The 26,621-nt window shown below is 38.9% G+C and overlaps 1 protein-coding gene and 1 non-coding gene across 10 annotated transcripts in view; one reads left to right on the top strand and one right to left on the bottom strand.

Annotated features, from left to right (window-relative positions):
• Positions 1 to 26,621, top strand: part of NEK1 (NIMA related kinase 1) — a 147,662-nt gene that overhangs the window by 87,977 nt on the left and 33,064 nt on the right. For 6 of the 9 annotated variants that reach the window (XM_018051797.1, XM_018051802.1, XM_013965827.2 and 3 more), the window contains 8 exons: positions 16,747 to 16,830; positions 17,243 to 17,326; positions 17,754 to 17,831; positions 18,719 to 18,814; positions 21,598 to 21,729; positions 23,517 to 23,582; positions 23,664 to 23,892; positions 26,361 to 26,513. In XM_018051797.1, the coding sequence (XP_017907286.1) occupies positions 16,747 to 16,830; positions 17,243 to 17,326; positions 17,754 to 17,831; positions 18,719 to 18,814; positions 21,598 to 21,729; positions 23,517 to 23,582; positions 23,664 to 23,892; positions 26,361 to 26,513 (922 nt within the window). The remainder of the gene's footprint in view (positions 1 to 16,746; positions 16,831 to 17,242; positions 17,327 to 17,753; positions 17,832 to 18,718; positions 18,815 to 21,597; positions 21,730 to 23,516; positions 23,583 to 23,663; positions 23,893 to 26,360; positions 26,514 to 26,621) is intronic. The other 3 variants (XM_018051799.1, XM_018051801.1, XM_018051800.1) reach the window with 3 other exon arrangements.
• On the bottom strand, positions 11,470 to 11,541 carry TRNAC-ACA. Its single transcript has one exon. It is a non-coding gene; the product is annotated as a tRNA-Cys (tRNA).

The following is a 26,621-nucleotide window of genomic DNA, read 5'->3' as shown; positions in this document are numbered from 1 at the left end:
AAAAGCAGAGACATTACTTTGCCAACAAAGGTCTGTCTAGTCAGTGCTATGGTTTTTCCAGTGGTCATGTATGGATGTGAGAGTTGGATTATAAAGAAAGCTGAGCAGCGAAGAATTGATGCTATTGAACTGTGGTATTGGAGAAGACTCTTGAGAGTCCCTTGGACTTCAAGGAGATCCAACCAGTCCATCCTAAAGGAACTCAGTCCTGAATATTCATTGGAAGGACTGATGCTGAAGCTGAAACTCCAATACTTTGGCCACCTGATGTAAAGAACTGACTCACTGGAAAAGACCCTGATGCTGGGAAAGACTAAAGGAGGGAGGAGAAGGGGACAATAGAGGATGAGATGGTTGGATGGCATCACCATCTCAATGGACATGAGTTTGAGTAAACTCTGGGAGTTACTGATGGACAGGGAGGCCTGGCGTGCTGCAGTCCATGGGGTCGCAAAGAGTAGGACACGACTGAGTGACTGAGCTGAACTGCACTAAACTACTATATGTCAGGCATAGTTTTGAGTTCTGTACCTGTATTAACTCACTTCTCACAACAGCGCCCTGAGGTGGGTTCTGTAGTGTTCCCGTCTTACATCTCACTGAGGAGAAGTAGAGAAGCTAACATGGCAGTTTGGGTTTTACAGCAACTGAATGGTAGATTACGTGTTTAAATGGCACAGTCTGACTGTAGAACCCATGCTTTCATGGCTTTATTTTTCTGTGCCATACTGTCTGTTTACTTGAGGGTCCTCCTTACTCCATCACTTGTTTCCTCTCTCTCCTGATCATTTCTTTCTTCCCTGGTACCCTCCCATAGCGTATAAATACAGTCACGTTTCTCACATTCCTGCTCCATCCTGCTCTTCATAGCCGGCCCCTCAAAGGAATGAAGCACTACTCTTCATTGTTGCTCACCCGATATTCAGAATCCTGTTGATATAGAAGTTATCACTGTCCGTCTTCTCAGATATAATATAGTATTTTCAGTCTTTATCTTACTTGACCTTTCTGTGACATTTGGTCTCATGAGTTACTGCTTCTAAATTTCTTCACTACCTTCTCTGATACCAAATTCACCTTGTTTTTCTTTCTCTGTTGTTTTTTTTTATAAATTTTGTAATATCTTTTCCTACAGTGTTCTTTTCCGCTCACTTTTTAAAGGCTGATATTTTCTGGGGTGTTCTGTCCTTGGTTGTTTTCTCAATATAAATAATACCCTGCGGTGATCTCATTCTACAAGGGACCAGTGACTTCACAGTCTGTCTCAGTTACTCAGACTGCTCTTCTAACTTCTGTCCTGTCTAGCTGCCTTCTGGACATCACTTCCTGGGTGTTTGATTGGCACCTTATTTTTTAAACTTCCTTTTATTATTTAATGTATAATATAATAATTTTCTTATACCACTTTCTTACAACTTTTTTATAATACAATAACTTTCCTTTTATTATTTAAATTATAATACAATAATGAGTTTGCCTTGTGACTCAGCTGGTAAAGAATCTGTCTGCAATGTGGGAGACCTGGGTTCAATCCCTGGATTGGGAAGATGCCCTGGAGAAGGGAAAGGCTACCCACTCCAATATTCTGGCCTGGAGAATTCCATGGACTGTATAGTCCGTGGGGTCGCAAAGAGTTGGATAAGACTGAGCAACTTTCACTTTCACAATAACTTCAACTTTATTTTTCTTCTCCAGTTCTATGAATTTTAGCACAAGTATAAATTCACATACCCACCACCATAGTCAGGATATAAAAGAGTTCCATCATCCCAAAACTCTTTTGGTGTCTCTCAGCATAGTCACCATCAACAGCCTGGCAGCTACTGTCTGTTCTCCATGACTACAGTGTTGTCTTTTCAAGAATATCTTATGTGGTATATGTGTGTGGTATCAGTTCAGCTCAGTTCAGTCACTCAGTTGTGTCCAACTTTGCAACCCTACGGACTGCAGCCAGGCTTCCCTGTCCATCACCAACTGCTGCAGCTTGCTCAAACCCATGGCCATCAAGTCAGTGATGCCATCCAACCATCTCATCCTCTGTCATCCCCTTCTCCTCCTGCCTTCAGTCTTTCCCAGCAGCAAGGTCTTTTCCATTGAGTTAGTTCTTCACACCAGGTGGCCAAAGTATTGGAGTTATCAGCTTTAGCATCAGTCCTTCCAATGAATAATCAGGACTGATTTCCTTTAGGATGGACTGGTTGGATCTCCTTGCAGTCCAAGGGACTCTCAACAGTCTTCTCCAACACCACAGTTAAAAAGCATCAACTCTTCGGTGCTCAGCTGTCTTTATAGTCCAGCTCTCACATCCATACGTGACTACTGGAAAAACCATAGCTTTGACTAGACAGACCTTTGTTGGCAAAGTAATGTCTCAGCTTTTTAATATGCTGTCTAGGTTGGTCATAAATTTTCTTCCAAGGAGCCAAGCATCTTTTAATTTCATGGCTGTAATCACCATCTGCAGTGTTTTTGGAGTCCTGGAAAATAAAGTCTGTCACCGTTTCCCTTGTTTGGAAAGTATGAAAAAGCAAAAAGATACGTATGGTATACATAATGATATATAAACCTTACTGGTTGACTTCTTTCACTCACCTTAATCATTTTCATCCAAGCTGTTGCAGTTATCAGTAACTTTTTCTTTTATTTTTGAGTGATTTCCATTGTATGGATGTGCTGTGGTTTGTTTATTCATTCACTCATTGAGGGACATTTGGTTTGTTTCTAGTTTTTGATGCTTGTAACATTCATTTACAAGTTTTTAGACAAGTGTTAAGTTTTTATTGGGTAAATACCTAGGAGTGGGTTTACTGAATCATATGGTACGTGTATATTTAACTTAGGTTTTCAAAAAAGTCAAATCATTTGCTGGAGTACTTGTACCATTTTACCTTCCTACCAGGAGTAAACAAGAGTTTACTCTTTACAAGAGTAAAGAGTTCCAGTTGCTTTGCATCCTCATCAGCATTGGACATTGTCACTATGTTTTTATTTTGGCCATCTAATTATGTATAGGGGTATCTCATTGTGGTTTAATGTGCATTTCTCAAAATGTTAATGATGTTGAATTCCTTTTCATGTTCTTATTTGTGATCCTTATATCCTGTGTAGAGAACTGTCTGAATAATTTGTTGATATTGATTGATTGTTATTTGTTTAGCTTTGAGTATTCTTTATATTCTGGATAAGTCTTTTATTTGGTAAGTAACTTGCTAGTATTTTCTCCTAAGTGGTAGTTTGCCTTATCATTCTTTTAACAGTATTTTTCACAGAACAAAAAGTATTAACTTTGATAAAGTGTTTTCAGATTTCTGGTTTATGGATCATGCTTTTGCTATTGTGTCTAAAAACTTTCTGCCTATCTAACAGTCATAAAGATTTGCTCCCACTTTAAAAAAACTTTTTTATAGTTCTACTTTTAATCTTTAGCTGTATGATCCATGAAGGATGAATGTTTCCACCTAAAAAAAAGAAAATGTTTTTATTATGGTAAAATACCCAAAATATACAATTTTCTGTCTTAATCATTTAAAAATACGCAATTCAGTAGCATGAGGTATATTCGCAGTGTTATCTTCCTTCTGCTTGGTTTCTGTTTATTTTGCTCTTTTCTAATTTTTCAAGGTTATAGCTTAAAGCTGAGGATGAGACATTTCCTCTTTTCTAATATTGGTAGTAGATGCTATAAATTTCCCTCTAAGCACTGCATTAATTTCACCCACAAATTTTGCTGTGTTCTGTTTTCATTTTCATTCAGATCAGAATTCATTCTGATTTCCCTTGAAATTTCTCTTTGGCCTGTGAATAACGTAGAAATGAGTTGTTTAGTTTCTGTGTGTTTGGACGTTTTCCTGCCTTTGCCTGTAACTGTTTCCGAGTTGTATTTTATGATCAGAGGACATACTTTGTCGAACTTCAGTCATTTTACATTTGTTAGGATTCATACTTTGACCTAGGATATGATCTATTTTCATGAGTGTTCCACATACACTTGAAAAAAATATGTACTCTGCTGTTGTTGGGTGGAGTGCTATGTGTTTCAGTTAGACATTGCTTTCCAGTACTTCTTCATCAGTGCTGACATTATGCCAATATAATGTTTGATACTAAGGTAAGAGAGTTGAAGTCTTCAAATGTAATTGTAGATTAATCTGTTTCTCCTTTCAGTTCTGTGAGGTTTTCCTTTCTATTTTTTTTTTTCAAAACATGTGCACATTTAGAATTATTGGGGTTTTTTGGTGAATTGACTTTTTTTAATCAAAATATAATCTTTTTGTTCCTTGTATTAGGCTTTTGTTTTTGTTTTTCTGTGTAACAAATTAGTATAATTTAGTGGCCTTTAACAAAGCAAAATTGAACACAATGCTCATCTGCTTAGAGTTACTCAGTGGTTGTCTAGTGTTTATAGGGTAACTTACACCTGGGGAGCTTCCCACGAGGCCTCTATCCTTTGTCTTTCTTATTCTTGATTCTCCTGTTCCCTTCTTCATCCCTTACACTTCAGCATTACCAGACTTTGCAGTTCCCTGGTGGCACTGTTTCTAGTTTTTGCCTGAGATTCCATCTCGCTTATCTTCGTGGAGAGAGCTCATGGTTCCTTTCTGTTGCCTTGTTGATTTGTGGGCTGTGGCGGAGGTGTGGTGGAGATTCCAGGGCAAGAGTAAACATGCTTTTATTGCCACTCTGTTGGTTTCCTGCTTAGGAAGGGGTGGTGGTTAACTGTAGAAAGAGTTACTGTGACTTTGTGGAGCATCTTAGTTTACCTAAGGTTCTCTGATTCTGTGACCTTTGTGTATCTTCCTAGAGTAGACACTCCATTATTGCTGTGAGAAAACTGTGGATCCTGTGCTGCAGGTCTGTGCTGCACATTTATGTTGCACGGGCTGAAACAGGGAAACCTGGTCTCTCTGCAAGTTCATCAGCTCTGATGAAATGAGCTAGGGAGTCTTGAGGAGAGGCATGTGGCAGACATCTCAGGGAGACCTTTGCAAGCTGCTCTGAAAACAGTCAGGAACCTGGGACCCGACTCTCACATGAGGCGCAGTCAGTCAACCCTGCATCTCATGCAAGAAACCCTCCTTAGCCCAGCAGTCTTGATGCTGGAAAGAGCTGCTTAATGTAAATCCCCACATTTTGTAGTAAAGAGAGGAAAAAAAGCTCATTTGGGATTTTACCTTGAAAAATGCAATTTAAAAAATTATTTTGTCTTATATTTATCAGAATTTTGTATATATTTGCAAGTCTATATTCTGAAAGTAACTTGAGAAGGATTATAATTTTTCAGATAGAATTTTATAATGAGTAATATGTTTTTTATCAGATCCAAGTTACAACTATAAGGCATAGTGTTATACATGATTAAAGGAGAAAAAGTTGCTGATTTAACTTGGTACAGTGGTTTTTATCACTTAAACTTTTTGTTTTATACTTGTTGAAATAATTCTTGGATTTTTTAAAAATTATATTATACTTGAGCATTCGTAAAAAGGAAAATGAATAAAATAAATTGGTAAAGGTGTTCATTCCTAAATCTACTTTACATTCATAATTTGTTTTTCCAGTCATTCCTTTTTAAAATTAGGGTCATTGCTGTTCACATTTTCCCAAATATGTACCACCATGTGCACTGAGATTTCAACATTTCTTAAGAGGACCCAAATTTTGTTTCTGGCATTTTCTTTCAAGAGTCAGCAAGTTTTGGTGCTGGTGCTTTTGTGCTGTCATCAGAGGGAATCAGTGGAAGGTCTTCAGTAACTGCTAGGCTCCTGTTTCCTCTTGGACAAGCCACTAACTGAATTTTTTACTTGAAACTGAGGAACTAAGGTTGCCCAGTTATAACAGTAAGAAAGAAGAAAACTAATAAGGTTCATAGGTTTACACCTATGTTATAACTGCTGCCTAGCCCACAGTTTATAACAGATCATGATATGCCATTGATTATAAGATGCACCCCATTTCAGAGATGTTAAAATGTGAAAATTTTTCATCTTAGGATTGATGAAAAATGGTATACCCTTCACTTCAAAATTTCTGTATGGTTTACTTTTATAACTGTATTATGAAAGAAGGCAGTTTTTTTACAAAAAAAGGTTGAGATTTTAGCAGTTCTCCAAAGATCATTTCTGAATTTTTTAATTCCAGTAATATTTTGAATGACCAATATCATAATTCCTTACAGTTTTTAAAAATTCACATAACTTATTCAACCATTGAGTATTTGTAGATGGTTTTTCATGTAATTTGAACTATTTTCCAGTGTCTTTATCATTATTTTCATGAAATCCTTTCATCTTTGGCAAGTTTTATAATTTCCTTTGTCGGTCAGTTTGTATTAGACGTGCATTATATTGTCAGATATGAATGGGAAAGACTAGAGAGCTCTTCAAGAAGATTAGTGATACCAAGGGAACATTTCATGAAAAGATGGCCACAGTAAAGGACAGAAATGGTATGGACCTAACAGAAGCAGAAGATATTAAGAAGAGGTGGCACGAATACATAGAAGAGCTATATGAAAAATATCTTCATGACCCAGATAATCCCGATGGTGTGATCACTCACCTAGAGCCAGACATTCTGGAATGTGAAGTCAAGTGGGCCTTAGGAAGCATCACTATGAACAAAGCTAGTGGAGGTGATGGAATTCCAGTTGACCTGTTTCAAATCCTAAAAGATGATGCTGTGAAAGTGCTGCATTCAATATGCCAACAAATCTGGAAAACTCAGCAGTGGCCACAGGACTGGAAAAGGTCAGTTTTCATTCCAATTCCAAAGAAAGGCAATGCCAAAGAATGCTCAAACTACCACACAGTTGCACTCATCTCACATGTTAGTAAAGTAATGCTTAAAATTCTCCAAGCCAGGCTTCAGCAGTATGTGAACCATGAACTTCCAGATGTTCAAGCTGGTTTTAGAAAAGGCAGAGGAACCAGAGATCAAATTGCCAACATCCGATGGATCGTGGAAAAAGGAAGAGAGTTCCAGAAAAACATCTATTTTTGCTTTATTGACTATGCCAAAGCCTTTGACTGTGTGGATCGCAATAAACAGTGAAAAATTCTGAAAGAGATGGGAATATCAGACCACCTGACCTGCCTCTTGAGAAACTGGTATACAGGTCAGGAAGCAACGGTTAGAACTGGACATGGAACAACAGACTGGTTCCAAATAGGAAAAGGAGTACGTCAAGACTGTATATTGTCACCCTGCTTATTTAACTTCTATGCAGAGTACATCATGAGAAACGCTGGGCTAGAGGAAGCACAAGCTGGAATCAAGATTGCCGGGAGAAATACCAGTAACACAAGCTGGAATCAAGATTGCCGGGAGAAATATCAGTAACCTCAGATATGCAGATGACACCACCCTTATGACAGAAAGTGAAGAACTAAAGAGCCTCTTGATGAAAGTGAAAGAAGGGAGTGAAAAAGTTGGCTTAAAGCTCAACATTTAGAAAACTAAGATATGGCATCCAGTCGCATCACTTCGTGGCAGATAGATGGGGAAACAGTGAAAACAGTGGCTGACTTTATTTTTCTGGGCTCCAAAATCACTGCAGATGGCGATTACAGCCTTGAAATTAAAAGATGCTTACTCCTTTTAAGGAAAGTTATGACCAACCTAGACAGCATACTAAAAAGCAGAGATGTTACTTTGCCAACAAAGGTCCATCTAGTCAAGGCTATGATTTTTCCAGTGGTCATGTATGGATGTGAAAGTTGGACTATAAAGAAAGCTGAGCACCAGAGAATTGATGCTTTTGAACTGTGGTGTTGGAGAAGACTCTTGAGAGTCCTTTGGACTGCAAGGAGATCCAACCAGTCCATCCTACAGGAGATCAGTTCTAGATGTTCATTGGAAGGACTGATGCTAAGGCTGAAACTCCAATACTTTGGCTACCTGATGCAAAGATCTGACCCATTGGAAAAGACCCTGATGCTGGGAAAGATTGAGGGCAGGAGGAGAAGGGGATGACAGAGGATAAGATGGTTGGATGGCATCATTGACTCAATGGACATGGATTTGGGTGGACTCAGGGAATGGTGATGGACAGGGAGGCCTGGTGTGCTGTGGTTCATGGTGTCGCAAAGAGTCAGACACAACTGAGCAACAACTGAACTGACCTGTTAGAGCATCGAAAAAGCAAGAGAGTTCCAGAAAAACATCTATGTCTGTTTTATTGACTATTCCAAAGCCTTTGACTGTGTGGATCACAGTAGACTGTGGAAAATTCTGAAAGAGATGGGAATACCAGACCACCTGACCTGCCTCTTGAGAAACCTATATGCAGGTCAGGAAGCAACAGTTAGAACTGGACATGGAAGAACAGACTGGTTCCAAATAGGAAAAGAAGTACATCAAGGCTGTATATTGTCACCCTGCTTATTTAACTTCTATGCAGAGTACATCATGAGAAATGCTGGGCTGGATGAAGCACAAGCTGGACCAAGATTGCCAGGAGAAATATCAATAACCTCAGATAATGCAGATGACACCACCTTTACGGCAGAAAGCGAAGAAGAACTAAAGAGCCTCTTGAGGAAAGTGAAAGAGGAGAGTGAAAAAGTTGGCTTAAAACTCAACATTCAGAAAACTAAGATAATGGCATGTGGTCCCATCACTTCATGGCAAATAGATGGGCAAAAAAATGGAAACAATGACAGACTTTATTTTCCTGAGCTCCAAAATCACTACTGATGGTGACTGAGTGACTGAACTGACTGACTGACTGGCTGATATTGTCAGATGTTTACAACGTTGAACAGTCAAGGAGAGACTGATCAACAGAGACCTCGATGTGATGAATGAGGAGAAACATTATTTGGGGACTACATTCATAGTGGTCATCACTGCTTATTTTGGGGCTCTGACAGCATTCAGCATTCTAACTGCTGAGACTTGTACATAACGGCTATACCTACAGAACAGTACAGTGATGGTTATTTACTCTTCAAGAAAAATATGTTAATACCACTGATTTAAGGAAGCACATAAATATCTTTCCATTAAGAAATTAATGTTCATGACTTGTTTGTACAGTTTGAAAATGTATATACATTTACACTTATAGCCAGGTGTAAAATGCCCATTTTGCTGAGAAACAGAAGCAGTTGTAAAGAGGTTGTGACAGATACACATCTGAAACCTAATATGTGTTTTCTCATACTAAAATCAATCAAACCTAAACAGTTAAGTTTTAAGTCTTAAAGATTAACCCTCTGAAGTTGTAAAACTGCTGTAGTTAAATTATTTGATCAGTACATTTTGTTAACTGCTTTATATTGGAATAATCATAATGAATTACGACATTGTTTCTGTGGCAAAATGAAATCAAAATTTCTGCCCTGTGAACAAGCATTTGGAACATAAATAATTTTTAGGTTGAATTGTGATTTAAAGTAACCAGAGTAATTCCATGTGTTTGTATGCGAAATCAAAATTTTCCCTTTTCACGTAATTTTAATAGAAAAAATGCAAGTTAAGGCAACCCTTAACAAGTAGGACCTCAAGCCAAGTGGTTTGTCTTGTATTCATAAAAATTAACTAAAGTTACTTAGAATCTAATCCTGACAGGAATTTTCTGTGGTGGGGATTTTGATTCCCAGGTCACAGGTTTTGAAACTGACTCAGAGTCATGAGCAGTTTGCCCAAGATCACTTATGTCTGGAGGCAGTGGGCAAACCCAGTGTGTCTGACTTTTAAGATCATTCTTCCACATATTTTGCTTTGCTGTTTGTTCCTTTTTAAATACCATGTTAGTGTTTGCTTTACTTTAGGTAAAACTTGTGAACTCGATGATTTTGTAGTGCAGGGACAGCAAACATTTCCTGTAAAAGGGCAGATGGTAAGTGTTCTAGGCTTTGCAGCCCATATGCTGTCCTGAGTAACTGCTCAGCTCTGTGTGGCAGAGAAAACTTGAGCGAATGGGCGGAGCTGTGCTGGTGAAACCTTCAGGCAGCTGACTGGATGCGACCTGAGGATTGTAGTTTGCTCATTCTTGTTGTGGACTATCCTAACAGCAAATTAATTCTTCATCTCTAAGTTGTTTATTTTGAGAAGATATTTTTTTCAGCTCTTAAAAAAAAATCCTTCATTGTCCTGCTCAAATACAATTTTTGGTACACAGAAAAGAATATATTTAATATATGTATAATTTATCAAAATAATAGACCCAGGAGGGAGAACACTAAGTTCAGTCTGTGTATTGTTCCATACTCTAGGGATTGGCAGGTATTTTTCTATAAATATCTTAGTCTTTTCAAACCATAATATCTCTTATCATAACTACCAGCTCTACATTGTCACATAATAGTAACCACAGATACTATGTGAATGAATGAGCCTGGCTGAGCTCCAGTATAATTTTACTTAGGGACTGAAATTTGGATTTCATATCATTTTCATATGGTCATGAAATACTTTTGTTTTTTTGACCATTTAAAAATGTGCAAAACCATTCTTAGTGTATAAAACATAAAAACATAGGTGGCAAGCTGGATTTGACCTGTAAGCTGTAGTTTGACAACCTCTGTTCCAGAGTTTGTCTCTGGGATTGCTGTAAAGACTAAAACATAGTCTTATGGTAATTCTGGAACCTTAGTGCACAGTTGAACCTTGAGCAATGTGGGGATGAGGGCACTGACTCTCCTTGCAGCTGAAAACCTGCAGGTAACTTAAACCTATGCTCTGTATCCATGATTCCTCCAAATCAGGTCTGCAGTTCAGCATCCATGCATGAACTCAACAACTGCAGGTTGTGTGGGACTGTAGTGTGTTTACTATTGAAAAACATCTTTGTATCAGTGGACCCACCCTCAGTTCATATCCACAGTGGTTAAAGGTCAACTGTATTCGTCTATTTTTTAAATATATTTTTAAAAAATTTATGTACATATTTAACGTTTATATATTTGATGAGTAAATACAAATTTAAAGGCATAACTTAAATATATTTGTGGTTCTAGAGATTTTTAAATTTTATAAACTCATATATTAAAGTACATATATATAATCACATATGATATAAAACTGGAGAAGGAAATGGCAACCCACTCCAGTGTTCTTGCCTGGAGAATCCCAGGGACGGGGAAGCCTGGAGGGCTGCTGTCTGTGGGGTCGCACAGAGTCGGACATGACTGAAGCGACTTAGCAGTAGCAGTACTAGACTTACCGTGGAGTATATTGTAGTATCCTCACTACTGAAAAATAACTTCTCCACTCTTCTAGGACCCACTTTTTTCTGCTCTTCCCTCTAAATACAGTAACACTCTGGAAATCACCTCTTCTATATTTCATGAAATGAGTGTTGGACATGCCTGCAGTCCAGATCGACCCTGAAAGTGAAAGTGAAGTCGCTCAGTCATGTCCGACTCTTTGCAACCCCATTTACTATAGCCTACCAGGCTCCTCCGTCCATGGAATTTTCCAGACAAGAATACTGGAGTGGGTTGCAATTTCCTTCTCCAAGAAATCTTCCTGACCCAGGGATTGAACCTGGGTCTCCTGCATTGTAGGCAGACGCTTTACCATCTGAGCCACCAAGGAAGTCCCAGATCCACCATACTACTACTACTAAGTCTCTTCAGTCATGTCCAACTCTGTGCGACCCCATAGACGGCAGCCTACCAGGCTCCCCCATCCCTGGGATTCTCCAGGCAAGAACACTGGAGTGGGTTGCCATTTCCTTCTCCAATGCATGAAAGTGAAAAGTGAAAGTGAAGTCGCTCAGTCGTGTTCGACTCTTAGCAACCCCATGGACTGCAGCCCACCAGGCGAGATCCACCATAGACACAGATAAAAAACAAAACTAAACAAGAAAACAAGGCTGAGTGCCAAAGAATTGATGCTTTCAAACTGTGGTGTTGGAGAAGACTCTTGAGAGTCCCTTGGACTGCAGGGAGATCCAACCAGTCCATCCTAAAGAAAATCAACCCTGAATATTCACTGGAAAGGCTGATGCTGAAGCTCCAGTCCTTTGGCCACCTGATGCAAAGAGCTGACTCATTGGAGAAGACCCTGATGCTGGGAAGTATTGAAGGCAGAAGGAGAAGGGGACGCCAGAGAACAAGATGGTTGAATGGCACCACCAACTCAATGGCGATGAGTTTGAGCAAACTCCAGGAGATTTTGAAGGACAGGAAAGCCTGGCGTGCTTAGTCCATGGGGTCACAAAAAGTTGGACACGACTGAGTGACTGAACCACAACAAAAAAGAAAATCCTCTCACTCGCCAACATACTGGGAAAAAGGAATCCCACTGTCTGCCCCAGGGGGTCCTGGTGGGTGGGTTAAACTGTAGGCAGCAGTGAAGCCCCAGGCTGTCCCAGCCCCATGCCACAACTAGAGCATGAGCAGGTGACTTGGAGGACAGTTTGACCCACCTGTGGCAGCAAAGCCCTGGACTATCCCAGTCCACTTAACAGTTAGTATATGAGCAAATGATCCACCTATCCATAGCAGTTTACACAAAGCTCTGTGTCCCCATGCTCTGCCTAAAGGAGACCAAACCCAGTGGCAACTCCCCCTGCCTCCCATCAGGATATCTTCAGCAGGTGACCTGGGAAGCAGCTTGTCTTCACAGAATAACACCAGGAGGGCCTGAGCAGGAGCTGCATCAGCACCAGAATAATGAAGCAGACCAGAGTAACGTTACAAGAGTTCAGAATACCAGGCTTTTATTGAAGTAAAGCCCACAAAAGTAGGCCAGAACCTGAATTTTAGTAAATTGAATCCAACCACAACCAAGTGGGATTTAGTCTGGAAACCCAAGTCTGTTTTGTTGATAGAAAGTCAATGTGATCCACCCTCTCAACAGGCTAAAGAAAAATCATGTGAGCTTACCAATTGATGCAGAAAATCTTTTGACAGAGATCAACATACATAATATAAACTGTCAGTAACAGTAAAATCAGTGGAATTGTCCTCAACCTCATAATACGCATCTATAAACAAACTCACACCTAACTTAATACTTACAGGCAGAGGACTGAATGCTCTCCCACTACAGTCTGGAGAAAGACAAGGAAGTTAACTCTCACCGCTTTTAATCATCATACTGCTGGCAGTTTTGGTTAGTGCAGTAAGGAATGAAAAAGAGGGTAAAGGCATACAGATTTGAAAAGAAGGAATGAAACTATTACTGTTTCCAGTTAACATGAGTATCTGCATAGAATATCTCAAGGGCTGTATACCAAAGCACTCCTAGAACAAAAACATGAACTCATTATAGTTACATGATATAAGATCGTTTCACAAAACTCAACTGATTTCTGTACACTGACAATGAAGAAATGGAAACTGATATTTAAAAAACAGCAATATAGCATTTACAGTTGCCCCAAAAGAAGTTGGGAAAAAAAGTATAATAAGCATGTAAGATTTGTGCAATGAAAATGATAATATCTTGATGAAATTGTTAAATATTTAGAGACACATGCTGTGGTCATTAATTGGAAGACTCAATGTGTAATAAAAAATGGCAAGTCTTCTTAAATTTGCAATTCTTAGTAAAGTCTCAGAAACATTTTAAAATAGATTTAGACAAGCGTATTTTGAAATTTATAAATTAGGTTGAAAAAGTAACTGCAGGTATGGACTGTGAATTTTAAATCATTATGACTAGGCTCAAACATCATTATTAATCAAAGTAGGAACAATTACAGTCAACACATTTTTGCAAATAAGAAATAATTTTGTTTATTTCTGTAGGGTAAAAATCTGTGCTTTGGGATTCAACAAACTCTTGGAAAGCATTTTCTGCCTCTTGCTGATTATGGAAGCATTTTCCCTGCAAAAAGTTGTTGAGACACTTGAAAAAGCAGTAGTTGGTTAGCAAGGAGTGAGGTGAATATGGCGGATGAGGTAAAGCTTTGTAGCCCAATTCATTCAACTTTTGAAGCCTTGATTGTGCAATGTGCAGTTGTGCATTGGTGTGGGGAAGAATTGGGCTCATTCCGTTCACCAATGTCAGCTTCAGACATTGCAGTTTTTGGTGCATCTTATCAGTTTGCTGAGCATACTTCTCAGATGTAATGGTTTCACTGGGATTCAGAAAGCCGTAGTGGATCAGACAGGAACCAGACCACCAAACAGTGACCATGACCTTTTCTTGGTGCAAGTTTGGCTTTGAGAAGTGCTTTGGAGCTGCTTCTTGATCCAACCACTGAGCTGCTCATCGCTGGTTGTCATGTAAAACCCACTTTTTGTCACATATCACAATCCAGTCAAGAAATGTCTCGTTGTTAGACAAAAGTATGAAACTTGCCTTCAGCCACACACTGTATAAAATAGAACAGTTCATGCACTCTAATGTAAAAGAGAAAACTGTGAAACTTACAGGAAAAGAAGTAAATTTAAGACCTAAGACTAGACAAAGAGTTCTTAGACTTGACACCAAAAGCACAATCCATAAAAGAAAAACTTGATAAATTTGATGTCATCAGAATTTAAAACTTTTGCTCTTCAAAAGACCCTGTTAAGAGGAAGAAAATACAGGTTATATATTGGAGGAAAATATTTGTAACCTCATGTTTAACAAAGGATTTGCATCTAGAACATATAAAAACTCAACATTAACTGTACAAAGTTATATAAAACTTTGTATGTGTTGGCACAGTGGTAAAGAATCTGCCTACCTATGGGCAAAAGACACTCTAAACCTTTCATTGAAGAGGATATGCAGATGGAAGATAAACACAGGCAAAGATGTTCAGCATTATTAGCCATTTGGGAAATGCAAATTAATTAAAGCCACAATAATGTATCACTGCCTATCCAGTTGTGATAAAACCAAATGCTGGTGAGGATGTGGAAAAAGGGAGTCATCAAATATTGCTGGTAGGGATGTTAAATGATACAGCCTCTTTGCAGAACTGTTTGGCAGTCCCTTTTAAAACTGCAAATGGATCTGTAATACCAAGAGCAGGCAATTCTACTCGTCCCAGAGAAAACTTATTTTCACAGAGAAACATTTTGTCATTGAGTCACTAAGTCATGTCTGATTCTCTGCGACCCTTTGGACTATAGTGCACCAGGCTTTTCTGTCCCATGGCATTTGCCAGGCAAGAATACTTGAGTGGGTTGCCATTTCCTTCTCCAGGGGATCTTCCCAACCCAGGGATTGAACCTACTTCTCCTGCATTGGTAGGCAGATTCTTTTACCACTGTGCCACCAGGAAAGCCCAAGAAACTTAACATGAGTGTTGTTAGCAACTTTACTCTTAATAGTCAAAAACGTGAAATCCAAGGGTCCTTCAGCGGGTGAATGAGTGAATAAAGCATAGCATTTCCATACCATAGTCTACTACTCAGCACTCAGATAGAACAAACCAGTTTGAGTCTTGTGTCCAGTGCCTTGAATGGACTGCAGGGGAGTAAAACCAAGTGAAAACCGTCAACTGGAGAAGGATACATACTGTGTGTATATATACAGAAGTTGTTGAAATGTAACTGTGGAGATGGAGACTAGATCAGCAGTTGACAGGCAGGGATAGAGTAGAAAATGTAGCTCTGAAGTGATATAGTAACGGTACAGTTAAGTATCTTGGTTTGATGGTGGTCTAACAAAGCTGTGTGTGTAATAACATGGTCTGTTGCATATATAAAAATGTGCATGTGTAAGCAGTGAAATCCTGTGGTTCATGCAGGGCCAGCTTCCTAGTTTGGATAGTGCACTGCAGTCATACCGGATGACTGGATGAAGGGTACATGGGACGTCCCTGTACGCTCCTTTTCTTCTTTCTGTTGTTAGCTATAGTATTTCAAACCAAAATATTTGAATTCCTACTTAGGCACATAAGGAAATCTGGAGGAAAATACTGTTAAACTTTAAGTTTCTCAGATGGTAGAATTATGAATGTCTTGTCTTTATTTTGTATGTTTCCTGTGGTGAACTTATATGATTTTTATGAGAGAAAAAGATACTGATATAAATAGATACAATCAAAACTAATTTCCAATGGAAATAGTAATTGCACGATTTTCTCAGAAGGGTACATTGGCACTGTGAACTTGGAGGCCATTGGTAGCCTTGGAAATTTTTCAGAGCCATAGTGGGATCAGAACCCAAAGTGCAGCATATTAAAACATAAATGGGAAGCAGAAAAATGTAGGTGACAGATACCAAAAGTATACTTTCAGCAAGCTGATAGAGGCGAGATGGGCAGAGGGAAGAGGGCTTTGATTAGTAAGCTGGGAGGCTCTTGGAGCACCACTGCTGCTGCAGGAAGAGAGTGGGGTCCTTACGAGTCCCTTTGGCAAGGAGCTTATTGCACCCTTAGGTTAAACCATGAGATCACGAGTCCCTGTGTGGTTGGGCGGGTCACTTGCAGTCTAGATATGCGGCGCGCCTGCGAGCAGGGAACTAGAGCTCGCACGTTCTCTGTCGTGTGTGTGTTTAGTATGTAAGTGAACATGTAGACATGATGAGGGTTTGTAGAGAGAGATTTTGATTTGGAGTTTAGCTGACCTCCAAAGCAGTTTTAAAACTCTGTTGACTTAAGTGGCTAATGAAAGTGTAGCTGGTCTCTATTAATATTGACTAAGTTTGGGGTTTAATTGCTTTTTTATGTTCCCTGAATGCTTTGGTTAAATTGATCAGGGAAAATGCCCGGGTCTGTTTTCAGTTTATCAGCTAATCACCTAGATGTGATCAGTACTTGCCAGCAGAAATAGTGGCCCCAGGCTGTTCCTAGGTAAGATGCTGCTGTAGCTGTAGTCATTCTTTAAACTTAGTACATTACGTGACGCACAGGGCATCCTGCACAACCTGGCAGCTCTCTATGGAGGCAGGCCCAGCTCTTCACGAGGAGGGAAGCCGAGAAACAAAGAGGAAGAGGTACGCCTCCCGCATGCTCGCTGCCTGGCACCGTCACTTTGAGTTGATTGCCTTCCTTTCCTGCATGGTTTACGTTCTTCACGGTGATTAGAGGATTTGTAGGTCTGTAGGGACCTGTTAATATATCTTGGCTGACATACTGTGTTATGATTTTGCTCCATAACTGCTTTTTCGTATTCTGATTTCAATTTCTTTCAATAAAATTAAAAATTTGTCACTGTAATGTATTTGTTTTCATAAATGATCTAAATTAAACACTTGAAAGCTAATATTACATTTCCATTAACCAGATCTCAAAATTTTATTTCTTATATTCCCATTAACACTTTTCTTTAAATTAAAAACATTTTAGCAATAAAAATATTGGTAGCTTTTTTTTTAATTGAAATGTTGCCTTCTTTTCTCTTTGTAGGTATATTTGGCAAGACTAAGACAAATAAGATTGCAGAATTTCAATGAACGCCAACAGATTAGAGCCAAGCTTCGTGGTGAAAAGGCAGGTTGAAAATCTATTTTTCAAAAAGTACTTGAATGACATTATAATATATTGAGATTAAAAATGCTGTGCCACTAACACAAGATAAAATCTCAAGAAGAAAATGAAAGTCAAAGACCAGAAAAACAATATAGGAATACAGAAAATCGTATTAATATGACTTGAAATTGATAAGACCTGTTGTTCCAGGGGAATTCTGAGAGGAAAGTGTGAGTAGTAGCCATGGACATATAAAAGGGGACATTTTGTATCATTCTCTCTTTATCTGTTTTTCCCAGTGTCCATAGGAGTTGATGGTTCTGGAGAGTTCAGTTGTAGCTCTGAATAAGTTACATTTTTCATTTTTAGATGTTTATTTATTCATATAAACCTCAGTGAATTTGAGGTTCTATCCTAAGTGCTGCTGTGCTCACTGCTTATTTTATAGAAGGAAACTGACAGCTCTGAAGATCAAGAAGGAAGTGAGGAGGCCGATGTGAGGCGTAAAAAAGTGGAAGCCCTGAAGGTATGTACTGGAGGTAATAAGGGTTTTCTTAGAGAAAAGGGAACCCGAGGTAGAAAATTGTGTTCTTAGGTCTTACATCGTTAAATCACCTTATTCTTTTGCGTTAACTTTTCTTTGTCCTCACTTTGTTTCTGAAAAGTAACATTTCTCTCTCTCTTTATATCTTATTTATGGAGAACAATTTGATGAAAGCATGGCATAAATGCATGAAACTATCGCACAAGTAATCTTAAAAAGAGAAAATGGTAACCCTAAAAATGAAAAACATAGTGTCCATTTCTGTGAAGACAAGTTTGTGCATAATAGTCATGTTTTAAAACTTCCATTTTTATTTCCTTTTGAGTGTACATTCATTTATGTTCATTCCAGAGATACGTATTGAGCAGCTGCTGTGTTTTGACACCTGCTTTAGGTGCCGGGTTTGCAGCTTATGTTTGTATTCTGGAGGGGCACCCCCCGCCAACACACACACACATACTTGGAGCCACACTGTCTCACACACAGACATGCATTCACATATACTGTTGTTGTTTAGTCACCCAGTCGTGCCTGACTCTTTGTGACTGCATGGACTGTAGCCCCCCGGGCTCCTCTGTCCATGGGATTCTCCAGGCAAGAATACTAGAGTGGGTTGCCATTTCCTTCCCCAGGGGAATCTTCCTGGCCCAGGGATCAAACCCAAATCTCTTGCATATACAATGGTTTCTTTATAACTGAGCCACCTAGGAAGCCTGTACACATATACACTTACACACAACTCTAACCAAAAAAGATTAATGTGTATTTGTATGTAAGCATACATGGAAATACTTTTTAGACCAGGAAAGAAAGGCAAACCCCGTGCCTTTCTTTCTGGTGTTAATTTTGTGGGTTGTCCTCCTTCCCAGGCCCAGGCAAGTGCCCGTGCAGCCGTCCTGAAGGAGCAGCTTGAGCGCAAGCGGAAGGAGGCATACGAGAGAGAGAAGAAGGTGTGGGAGGAGCATGTAAGCCAAGGCCCCTGTGAGGGCCCTGCCTTTGCCACCCTGCCAGCTCTCAAGGGAGCTGTGCCAGCCACAGCCCTGTGATTCTGTGTTTTTATCCTCATCCATTTTCCTGCATCTCTGTGTCTTTGATCATTTAAGTATGATGATCTATGTGGACGTTATTTTGGTGTTTGATGTGAGGTGAGATAAAATAGCATTTGTATTTATCTATACTTCCAAGAGTAGTTGACAATTTCATATGTTTATAAATCTAGCCTCGGTATTTGGTGAAATTTTGAGTTTGGCATTAGGTGTCACTGTTGATTAATTTTTCAGTAACTAGTGTAACTGACAGATAAAATAGAAACAGTTTTACAGTGATAATTAAAAACCTTTTGTGAAGATATAAGCAATATAGAAAAGTCTTTACTGTTTTAACCTGGTGATAAAATAGCTAGCAGAAAAAGCTTCCAAAGCAGTTTGTTTCCTAACCCTCACTTATGAAACTTTCAAATCAGTGTTTTATTCCTTTTGCACATTAAAAAAAAAAAACAACTTTGGTTGAATTTTTACAAAGCTTGTTAGAATGAAGTAGATATTCTAAAATTAGCCAGGTAATCAGTTTGTAACAAATTGGGTTATATCTGTTTTGAAGTTTTATGTTTTTTTCCTCTATGAAACTTTGTTTTTCTTCTTAACTTAGTTAATTTTTATATTTTTTTTAATGTCAGTCATCTTTCTGAATTAAGGACTCTCAATCTAATGTTTTCTCCTTTCACAAATTAAAAAATACATGATGGTCTTTTATCTTACAGTCTGGTTAATGTTGAATAGCATTAACATTTCTATCTGAAAATAATATATCCATGATGTTTACACAGAAGGCCCAAGTTCTCCTGAATTAGTAAATGTATTGCTTGGCTTGTAGTGGTGTTGCCACATCTCAGTAGTTACTCTGAATTACCCTTAATTTTTTAATAACTGAATTAGTTTTGTTTTAAAGTAATTATGAGAGTTAGGAGGATGTTCTGTTTGTTTTTGTTCTTTGGTTTATATTTCATTTGCCTTTCTTTACTTGTTTGTTATCTCAGGTTCTTTATGTCTGTTTAGTTGACCCAGAGAGAGACAAGTAGATGTTTGATGATAAAGTGTAAGCATTTCCTGGAGGCTGCTTGGGATCCTTCTTATTAGATGCCAGTGACTTTCTTAGACCATGGATCAGATATCTTCAGAGACTCTGTCTGTACTAGTCATTAGCCATATGTGGCAGCCATATAGATTTTAATATAATATGGAGTAGATTTTTAACAATAGCATGTGAAACATTTTCTTCATTAAAATACCTTCTGTTGATTTAAAGAAAAGATTTTTTTTCCCAAGATGAGTAGTGTGAAAAGAATGTAACAGCTCTCACTCCTGTATCTTGATCCTGCTGGACTGAATTTGGTGGTCTTTGTTCTTATGCCCTGTTTAACTCATAACATTTATCAATAAGTGTTGTTATCTATTACTTAAGGTTTCTCTTAAAGTCGAAGTTAATATAGATTGTGCCTTTGGTGTTGTATCTAAAAGTCATTGCCAAACCCAAGGGCATCTGGATTCTCTCCTGTGTTATCTTCTAGGGGTTTTTATAGTTTTGAGTTTTACATTTAAGTCTGTAATCAGTTGTGAGTGAGTACTTGTCGGGGTGTCAGGTTGTTTGTGTGTTTGCCTGTGGGTGTCCAGTAGTTCTAGCATCATTTGTTGATAAGCAGTCTGTGCTTTCTCCAGTGAATTGCCTTTGCTCCTGTGTTAAATGCAGTTGACTGTATTTGTGTGGGTCTGTTTCTGGGCTCTCTGGTCTGTTCCATTATCTGTTTTCATTATTATTACACTGCCTTGATTACCTCAGCTTTCAGTAAGTCTTGAAGTCAAGTAGTATCATTCCTTCAGCTTAGTTCTTCTCCTTCAGTTTTATGTTGGCTATCTGCATCTCCTTTTGAACAAAATAGCTGTTGGTATAAAATGGAAGACTAGAGAACTAAATGCTAGAATTGGATTACTATCTTATGCTTAGAACAAGCTCAATAAATACTAGTTTGAAATATTGACATTGATACTTTCTCATCAGAAATTCTTGTTTACTTGTTTCAAGAAGATATAGAAGTTAGGAGTGACTTGCTGCCGTGTTCCTGTGAGCAGACTGAGAAATGCCATTTCCTTATACTTACTGAAAGTTCAGAACATGATTTCACATTGTTTACAGAGTCTCCATGGCAAGAGAAAAGCAAAAACATGTGAAAATAACAAATGGTATTTTCAGTGAAGTAAATCTTATTACCTGTACTTTTCACGTCTTCCTTTCTTATTTATGTTGACATTTTATAATCAGGGCTCTCATGATGGGTAACTGATGTTCACATGTTAAGATTGTACCAAACTTTAGAATTTGCAGAAGCATCTCTTTTTGAAATATAAGATTAATAAGTAAGCTTCTTTTGTTTTTGCCAGATTTTGTAAGGAGTTGAAATTAGAGCACTAATATTTAATCTTTTAGAAGGCAATTTGTAAAACATTGTTAATGCAGTGGAAAGGAGTTATTTAGCACCATGGGACACATGGCTGTGTTTACATGTGAAGCCAGAGACGTGTCTGTCTATTCACTGATATTTCACCAGCACCTAGTACATTGCCTTGCACAACAAAAGTTGAGGAATGAAAAAACTTCTTGCAGTTAGAGTGTATAAGCAGTGACCTTATATGTATACCACTTTGTCTCTTCATGCAAATATAAATTTGCCAATGTGCTTACATTCTTATTACAGTTGGTGGCCAAGGGAATAAAGAACTCTGATGTGTCTCCGCCTTCAGGGCAGCAGGAAATGGGGGGTTCTCCATCAAAGCAGCCGATGAGACCTGTTATTTCTGTGACTTCAGCTTTGAAGGAAGTGTGCATGGTAAGCTTTCTATAATTTAGAACCCCTCAAAGTCAAAGAATACTAAAGGGACTAAATTTAATTAAATTACATTAATTCCTAATGTCTGATTAGGTTTTTCTAGGGAAAAAAATTACTTCTTAAGATTTTCATGTATGGTTTACTTGGAGCCTCACTGCTCTTAGGTTTCACATATAAGACCACCTGATAGATAAAAATATATTAAAATGATTCCCTAATACTCTAAAAGACTCTTGAACAAAAAAAAATATAGAAATATATGAAAAATAATGCAAAAAAACACTTTTATTCCCTGGCACTCAAAATTAGCAGAAGTTCATTTCTTGGTATAGCAAATGTTAGAGGACTCAGCATAATTGCACTTAATTCATCAGTTATTTCTTTAAGCTTCTACTTTTGAATCTCTATCATGCCATATGGAGTGTAAAACAAAAAAACTGTGGGCAGGTAAAAAAGTTAAACTTGGAAGTACATATCAGATATCCATCCCAATGAAATGTGAAACACTCTATTCTGAGGTTGAGGGAAAGGGACTCCTGATGTGGGATTCTAGCCTGGAACTCAGCAGGCTGAGGAACAGTCTCCTGAGTCGTGTTACACATTAACCTGATTCTTTCCTTTCCTGGTTGTTGAAGTCTGTGCCTATTATTTGTTGAATTTCATTCAGTTTTGGCAGACAGCACCGATATTATTGGCACACCAATTTTCTGCAGCCTCTGTGTTTATCTTGGAAATAAGATTATGTAGGAAGTTCCAGTCTTGGTTAACTCTCAAGAGCTTCCTGTAGGAAAGCACTGCTGCTCAGGCAGGGTTCGTCTCCTCTCCTCTCTGGTAACGACTGTGTGCTGCACTCTTCACTCCACCCCTCAGACGCCATGTGCAGGCCCTGCCCGGTCCCAGTCTCACTCCATGTAGCTGCTCACCTCTCTGGTTGTAGCGACTGCTAATTCCTGCCACTTCACTGGGTAAAATGCTCTTTGTCTGATTTACAGGTATAACTCTGAAACTGACCATTATTTAATAAAATTTGAGGTAATCCATGTAACCAAATGCTTTTCCTTTATGGGTTTTCTTGGTAAATATCACTTCCTTAAAACTTTGAGAACTGCTTTTCCTTACCCCGAGTCTTCCAGGTATCTTTGATTTCATGGTTTTTGTAACTACTAATTTCTCTTTTTTTATGTATTTCATATATTAGTTGGTCTAATTACTTTGATTATACTAATCAGAAAACAAAATTTATTTTAGCATTATCACAAAGTACATAGGACTCTTTACTGTTGCTCTGTGCTTAGGGAGAAAAGCCAGTTCTCAATTATGTTTAGTAAGTAGTATGGCTTAATAACAATATAGGTACCTGAAACATAAAGACAGCTTACAAACAACACACACTCTCTTTGATTATTCATCTGTCAAAACATCCCTAATTCTAATTGAGTATAAAAATTAACTTTTTAAAAATTTGTCATAAATTTATATTGATCAAAAATCAGGTGCCAAAGAGGAAGAGGATATAGTTAAATAAGAGGAAGAGGAGATAGTTAAATATCTGATCTAGTAACCCAGAAATGTGACAATAATTGAGAATTGGCCATTCTAGCATATATCACATCTATTAGATGATAATAAGTAATTATTTCTCATTGCTGATAATGAAGGAAGCTATGTTAACATTTTACAGGAATAAAAAAGCAAGGAGCATGGAATGCTAATGAAAAACAAAAAAATGTCAAAAATTTTAAGGTATCCTTTAAAATAACATTATTTCTTACTCTCTGTGTTTAAAGGACCGAAGTCTAACTGATGCCCAGGAAACCTCAGAAGAAACGCAGAAGAGTAACAGCGCTGTTTCAGTAGGTACAATTTTCAGATTTCCTGTCAGTCATTCCACTTAATCATATACCTATTAAAATACAACATTTTAACTGTTTCAGAGTAAACGAGAAATACTACGTAGATTAAATCAAAATCTTAAAGTTCAAGAAGATGAAAAGGGAAGGCAGAGTCGTCCTGAAACGGGTACAGTAGCTGTTCATGAAGATGCCAAAGAGCTGGAAAAAGAAAAGTCAGTTCCATCGGATCGAAAGAAGTGGGAGACAGGAGGCCAGCTTGTGCTTCCCGTGGGTGAACTGGCCCTGGACGCTTCCTTCTCTGGGACAGGAAGTGCGTATGAGCGCGCTCAGGCGCGGTCTGGTCCGCCTCGGCCCCCGTGTGGCTGTGCAGCCGTGTGGCTGGACACTGAGGAAGCCCCACGTAGAGGGGCTAAGAGCCTGGAGGGGGTTCTGTAATAAGTGAGACATGGAGAAAACCATTCGGCTTCAACATGGGAGGGCTTTCACCTTTTTTTTTTTTTTTTACACTTTTAAGCTTTCTTTTTTTTTTTAACATTTTATTTATTTTTGGTTGCACTGGGTCTTTGTTGCTTTGCTTTCTCTAGTTGCAGCAAGCAGAGGCTGCTCTCTTGGTGTGTGCAGGCTTCCCAGTGCAGTGACTTCTCTTGTGGAGCACAGACTCTAGGTGCACAGGCTTACAGGCAGTCGCAGTACGTGGGCTCTAGAGCGCAGGCTCAGTAGTTGTGGCACACGGGTTTAATTGTTCCGAGACATGTGGAGTCTCCCAGGAGACCCATGTCTCCTGCATTGGCAGGTGGATTCTTATCCACTGTGCCAGCAGGGAGTCCCACGAGAGGATTTTTCCCAACGATCTGTGATGTGAGAGCAAGAACAAATGGCACATATGTAACCTGTGTTACTCCAGCCCTTCTCCCACCTTAGAGTCACCTGTTACCAGGAGTAATTCTTGGTGAGAATCAGAAGAGTGCACTTGGGCAGAACCTGGGAAGGTCAGGGTGGTATTGAGCAGGCCTGTGGAGAGTCTCATAGGCCATCCCATTGCTCAGCAAGGGTTCCTGAAGCCCTGCCCTTGTCTCACGTTGTCCAGGCCCTGGAGTGCAGCAGGGAACTGACACACACACATGCTGGTGGGGGTTCGCTTTTTAGGCGGCTGATCTGATCACCGCCTAACTGAGTGCTGTTTTATGTGGTTTTTTGATGGGCCATTTTGGTAGAATTCTTTCTTTTTAATACCTTAAAGCAAAGTTCGCAGACTCCACAGCAGGCAGTTGTGTATTGAGTCCCACTGTCTCACACAGACACACACACACAGGCTTGTAAGGGTTTCATGGGAAGTCTACGAGTGTGTCAGAGGAATAACTATGAAAAGCAAATGAGGATGCACCAGAGAAGGAAAATTGAGAGTGTGATATGAATTTAAAAGGAAGAGAGGGGGCAAGATGAGGGGTAGAAAATCTGCACTGTGTTTGTCAGAGGGGGCCTTGTGACCTTGGTGAAAGCAGTGTTGCTAGAGGTCAGGGGGCAGAAGTAGAATCTGGGGATTAAGGAGTGAGTAAAAGGTGAGGGAGGAGCATCTTCTGGAAGCTGAGCTGTGAGGGCAAGAGAGGGATGTGGTGCCCCCTGGTGGAACCTTAGAGAAAAGAGCCTGAGAGTCAAAGTCCAGCCTGCCATGCTTCTCAGTACCTGATTGACCTTGGTTGCAGGGAGCATGAAAATCCAGTGTCCCTTCCCATGCCTGAGCCAGGTTTCCTGTGGTTTTCATGCCATTTGCTTTGTCCTGTCTGCCTCCTTACTGCTTACCCCTGTCTGCTCACTTTGTGTCACTGGAGTCTAGCCACTTTATTTCACGGCCCTCCTCCCCTCTTTTCTTCTCAAGTCGTTTGCACGGTGGCCTCCTTGTTTCTTTCCTCACCCTATTGTTCAGCCTTCCCCCATTTCTGAATTCCTCCGTGTAGCAGAGCTCTTCACAGTGTTGTCTATGTACAACCCAGGTCCTCACCTTCCATCCCTCACCTGCTTCACCCAACTTCCCAGCTCCTCAGCCCCGTTCAGATGTTTTGTCACCTCTATCAGATACCATGTGGCTGTAAGTTACGGGTCTCTTCAGTGTTCTTTGCTCTTTTTAACCATCCTTTTAAAAATCGTTTCTTACTGGTAATCATTTTGCCTAAACAAAACCAAATATTGTCTGATAAATTGCAGGAATTTACTTTCATGGATGGGTACACAAAAATATGTATCATGTATTTCGTCACTGTTGAAAGTTTGTATGACTTACATACCCCATAATATTTGAGAGTATATCCTATCTATTATTGCTGGGTACCTGTATGCTTCATGTATTAATTATTACCAAATGTTCTGAAGACTCAAACTTCAGTAGGTGATTTTCTCTCTTTTGCTTTGCAAAATTTTATTCAAAAGGTTAACCCCAAATTATTATTGTCAAGTAGGAAGTGTCAGTTGCTTACTTAGGATAAAGAAGATAAAACAAATTTTCTTAGAGTACTTTTCTCTACTTTTAATCCATATGCACATTTGTCTTAGGATTTTTTTTCTATTCTCTGCAATTTATAGAAACAAAATATTAACATATTTTATCTATTTTTGTACTATCCCAAATTATTCCTAGTTAAAAATTTTTTTTCTCAAGTAAAAGTTATAGAAACAAAACTTACATTTTTTCCATTTTTATATTTCCTAAAACTAGAATCTGCCTTTAATGCAATGTTGTTATTAGATTCTATCACTGAAATTTTTTATGTCTTTTTCTTTTAGAAGATACAGTGGGAGAGGTTATTAAATTAGATCCTAGCGGATCTCCAAGAAAAGTCTGGGGGAAAAGTCCTACAGATTCTGTTCTGAGGATACTTGGAGAAGCTGAACTACAACTTCAGACAGAACTATTGGAAAACACAACTATTAGAAGTGGTGAGCAAAGAAGCTATTTTTTTTTTATTAGAAGTAATGTTAAAAACATACTTAGTTCATTTGTGTATGTGATGCCTGAACACTTAAGATTTACTCTCTTGGCAGCTG

The sequence above is a fragment of the Capra hircus genome, chromosome 8 (assembly GCF_001704415.2).
Source record: "Capra hircus breed San Clemente chromosome 8, ASM170441v1, whole genome shotgun sequence".
NCBI classification, from domain to species: domain Eukaryota; kingdom Metazoa; phylum Chordata; class Mammalia; order Artiodactyla; family Bovidae; genus Capra; species Capra hircus.
This window is presented reverse-complemented; position numbering and strand designations above follow the sequence as displayed.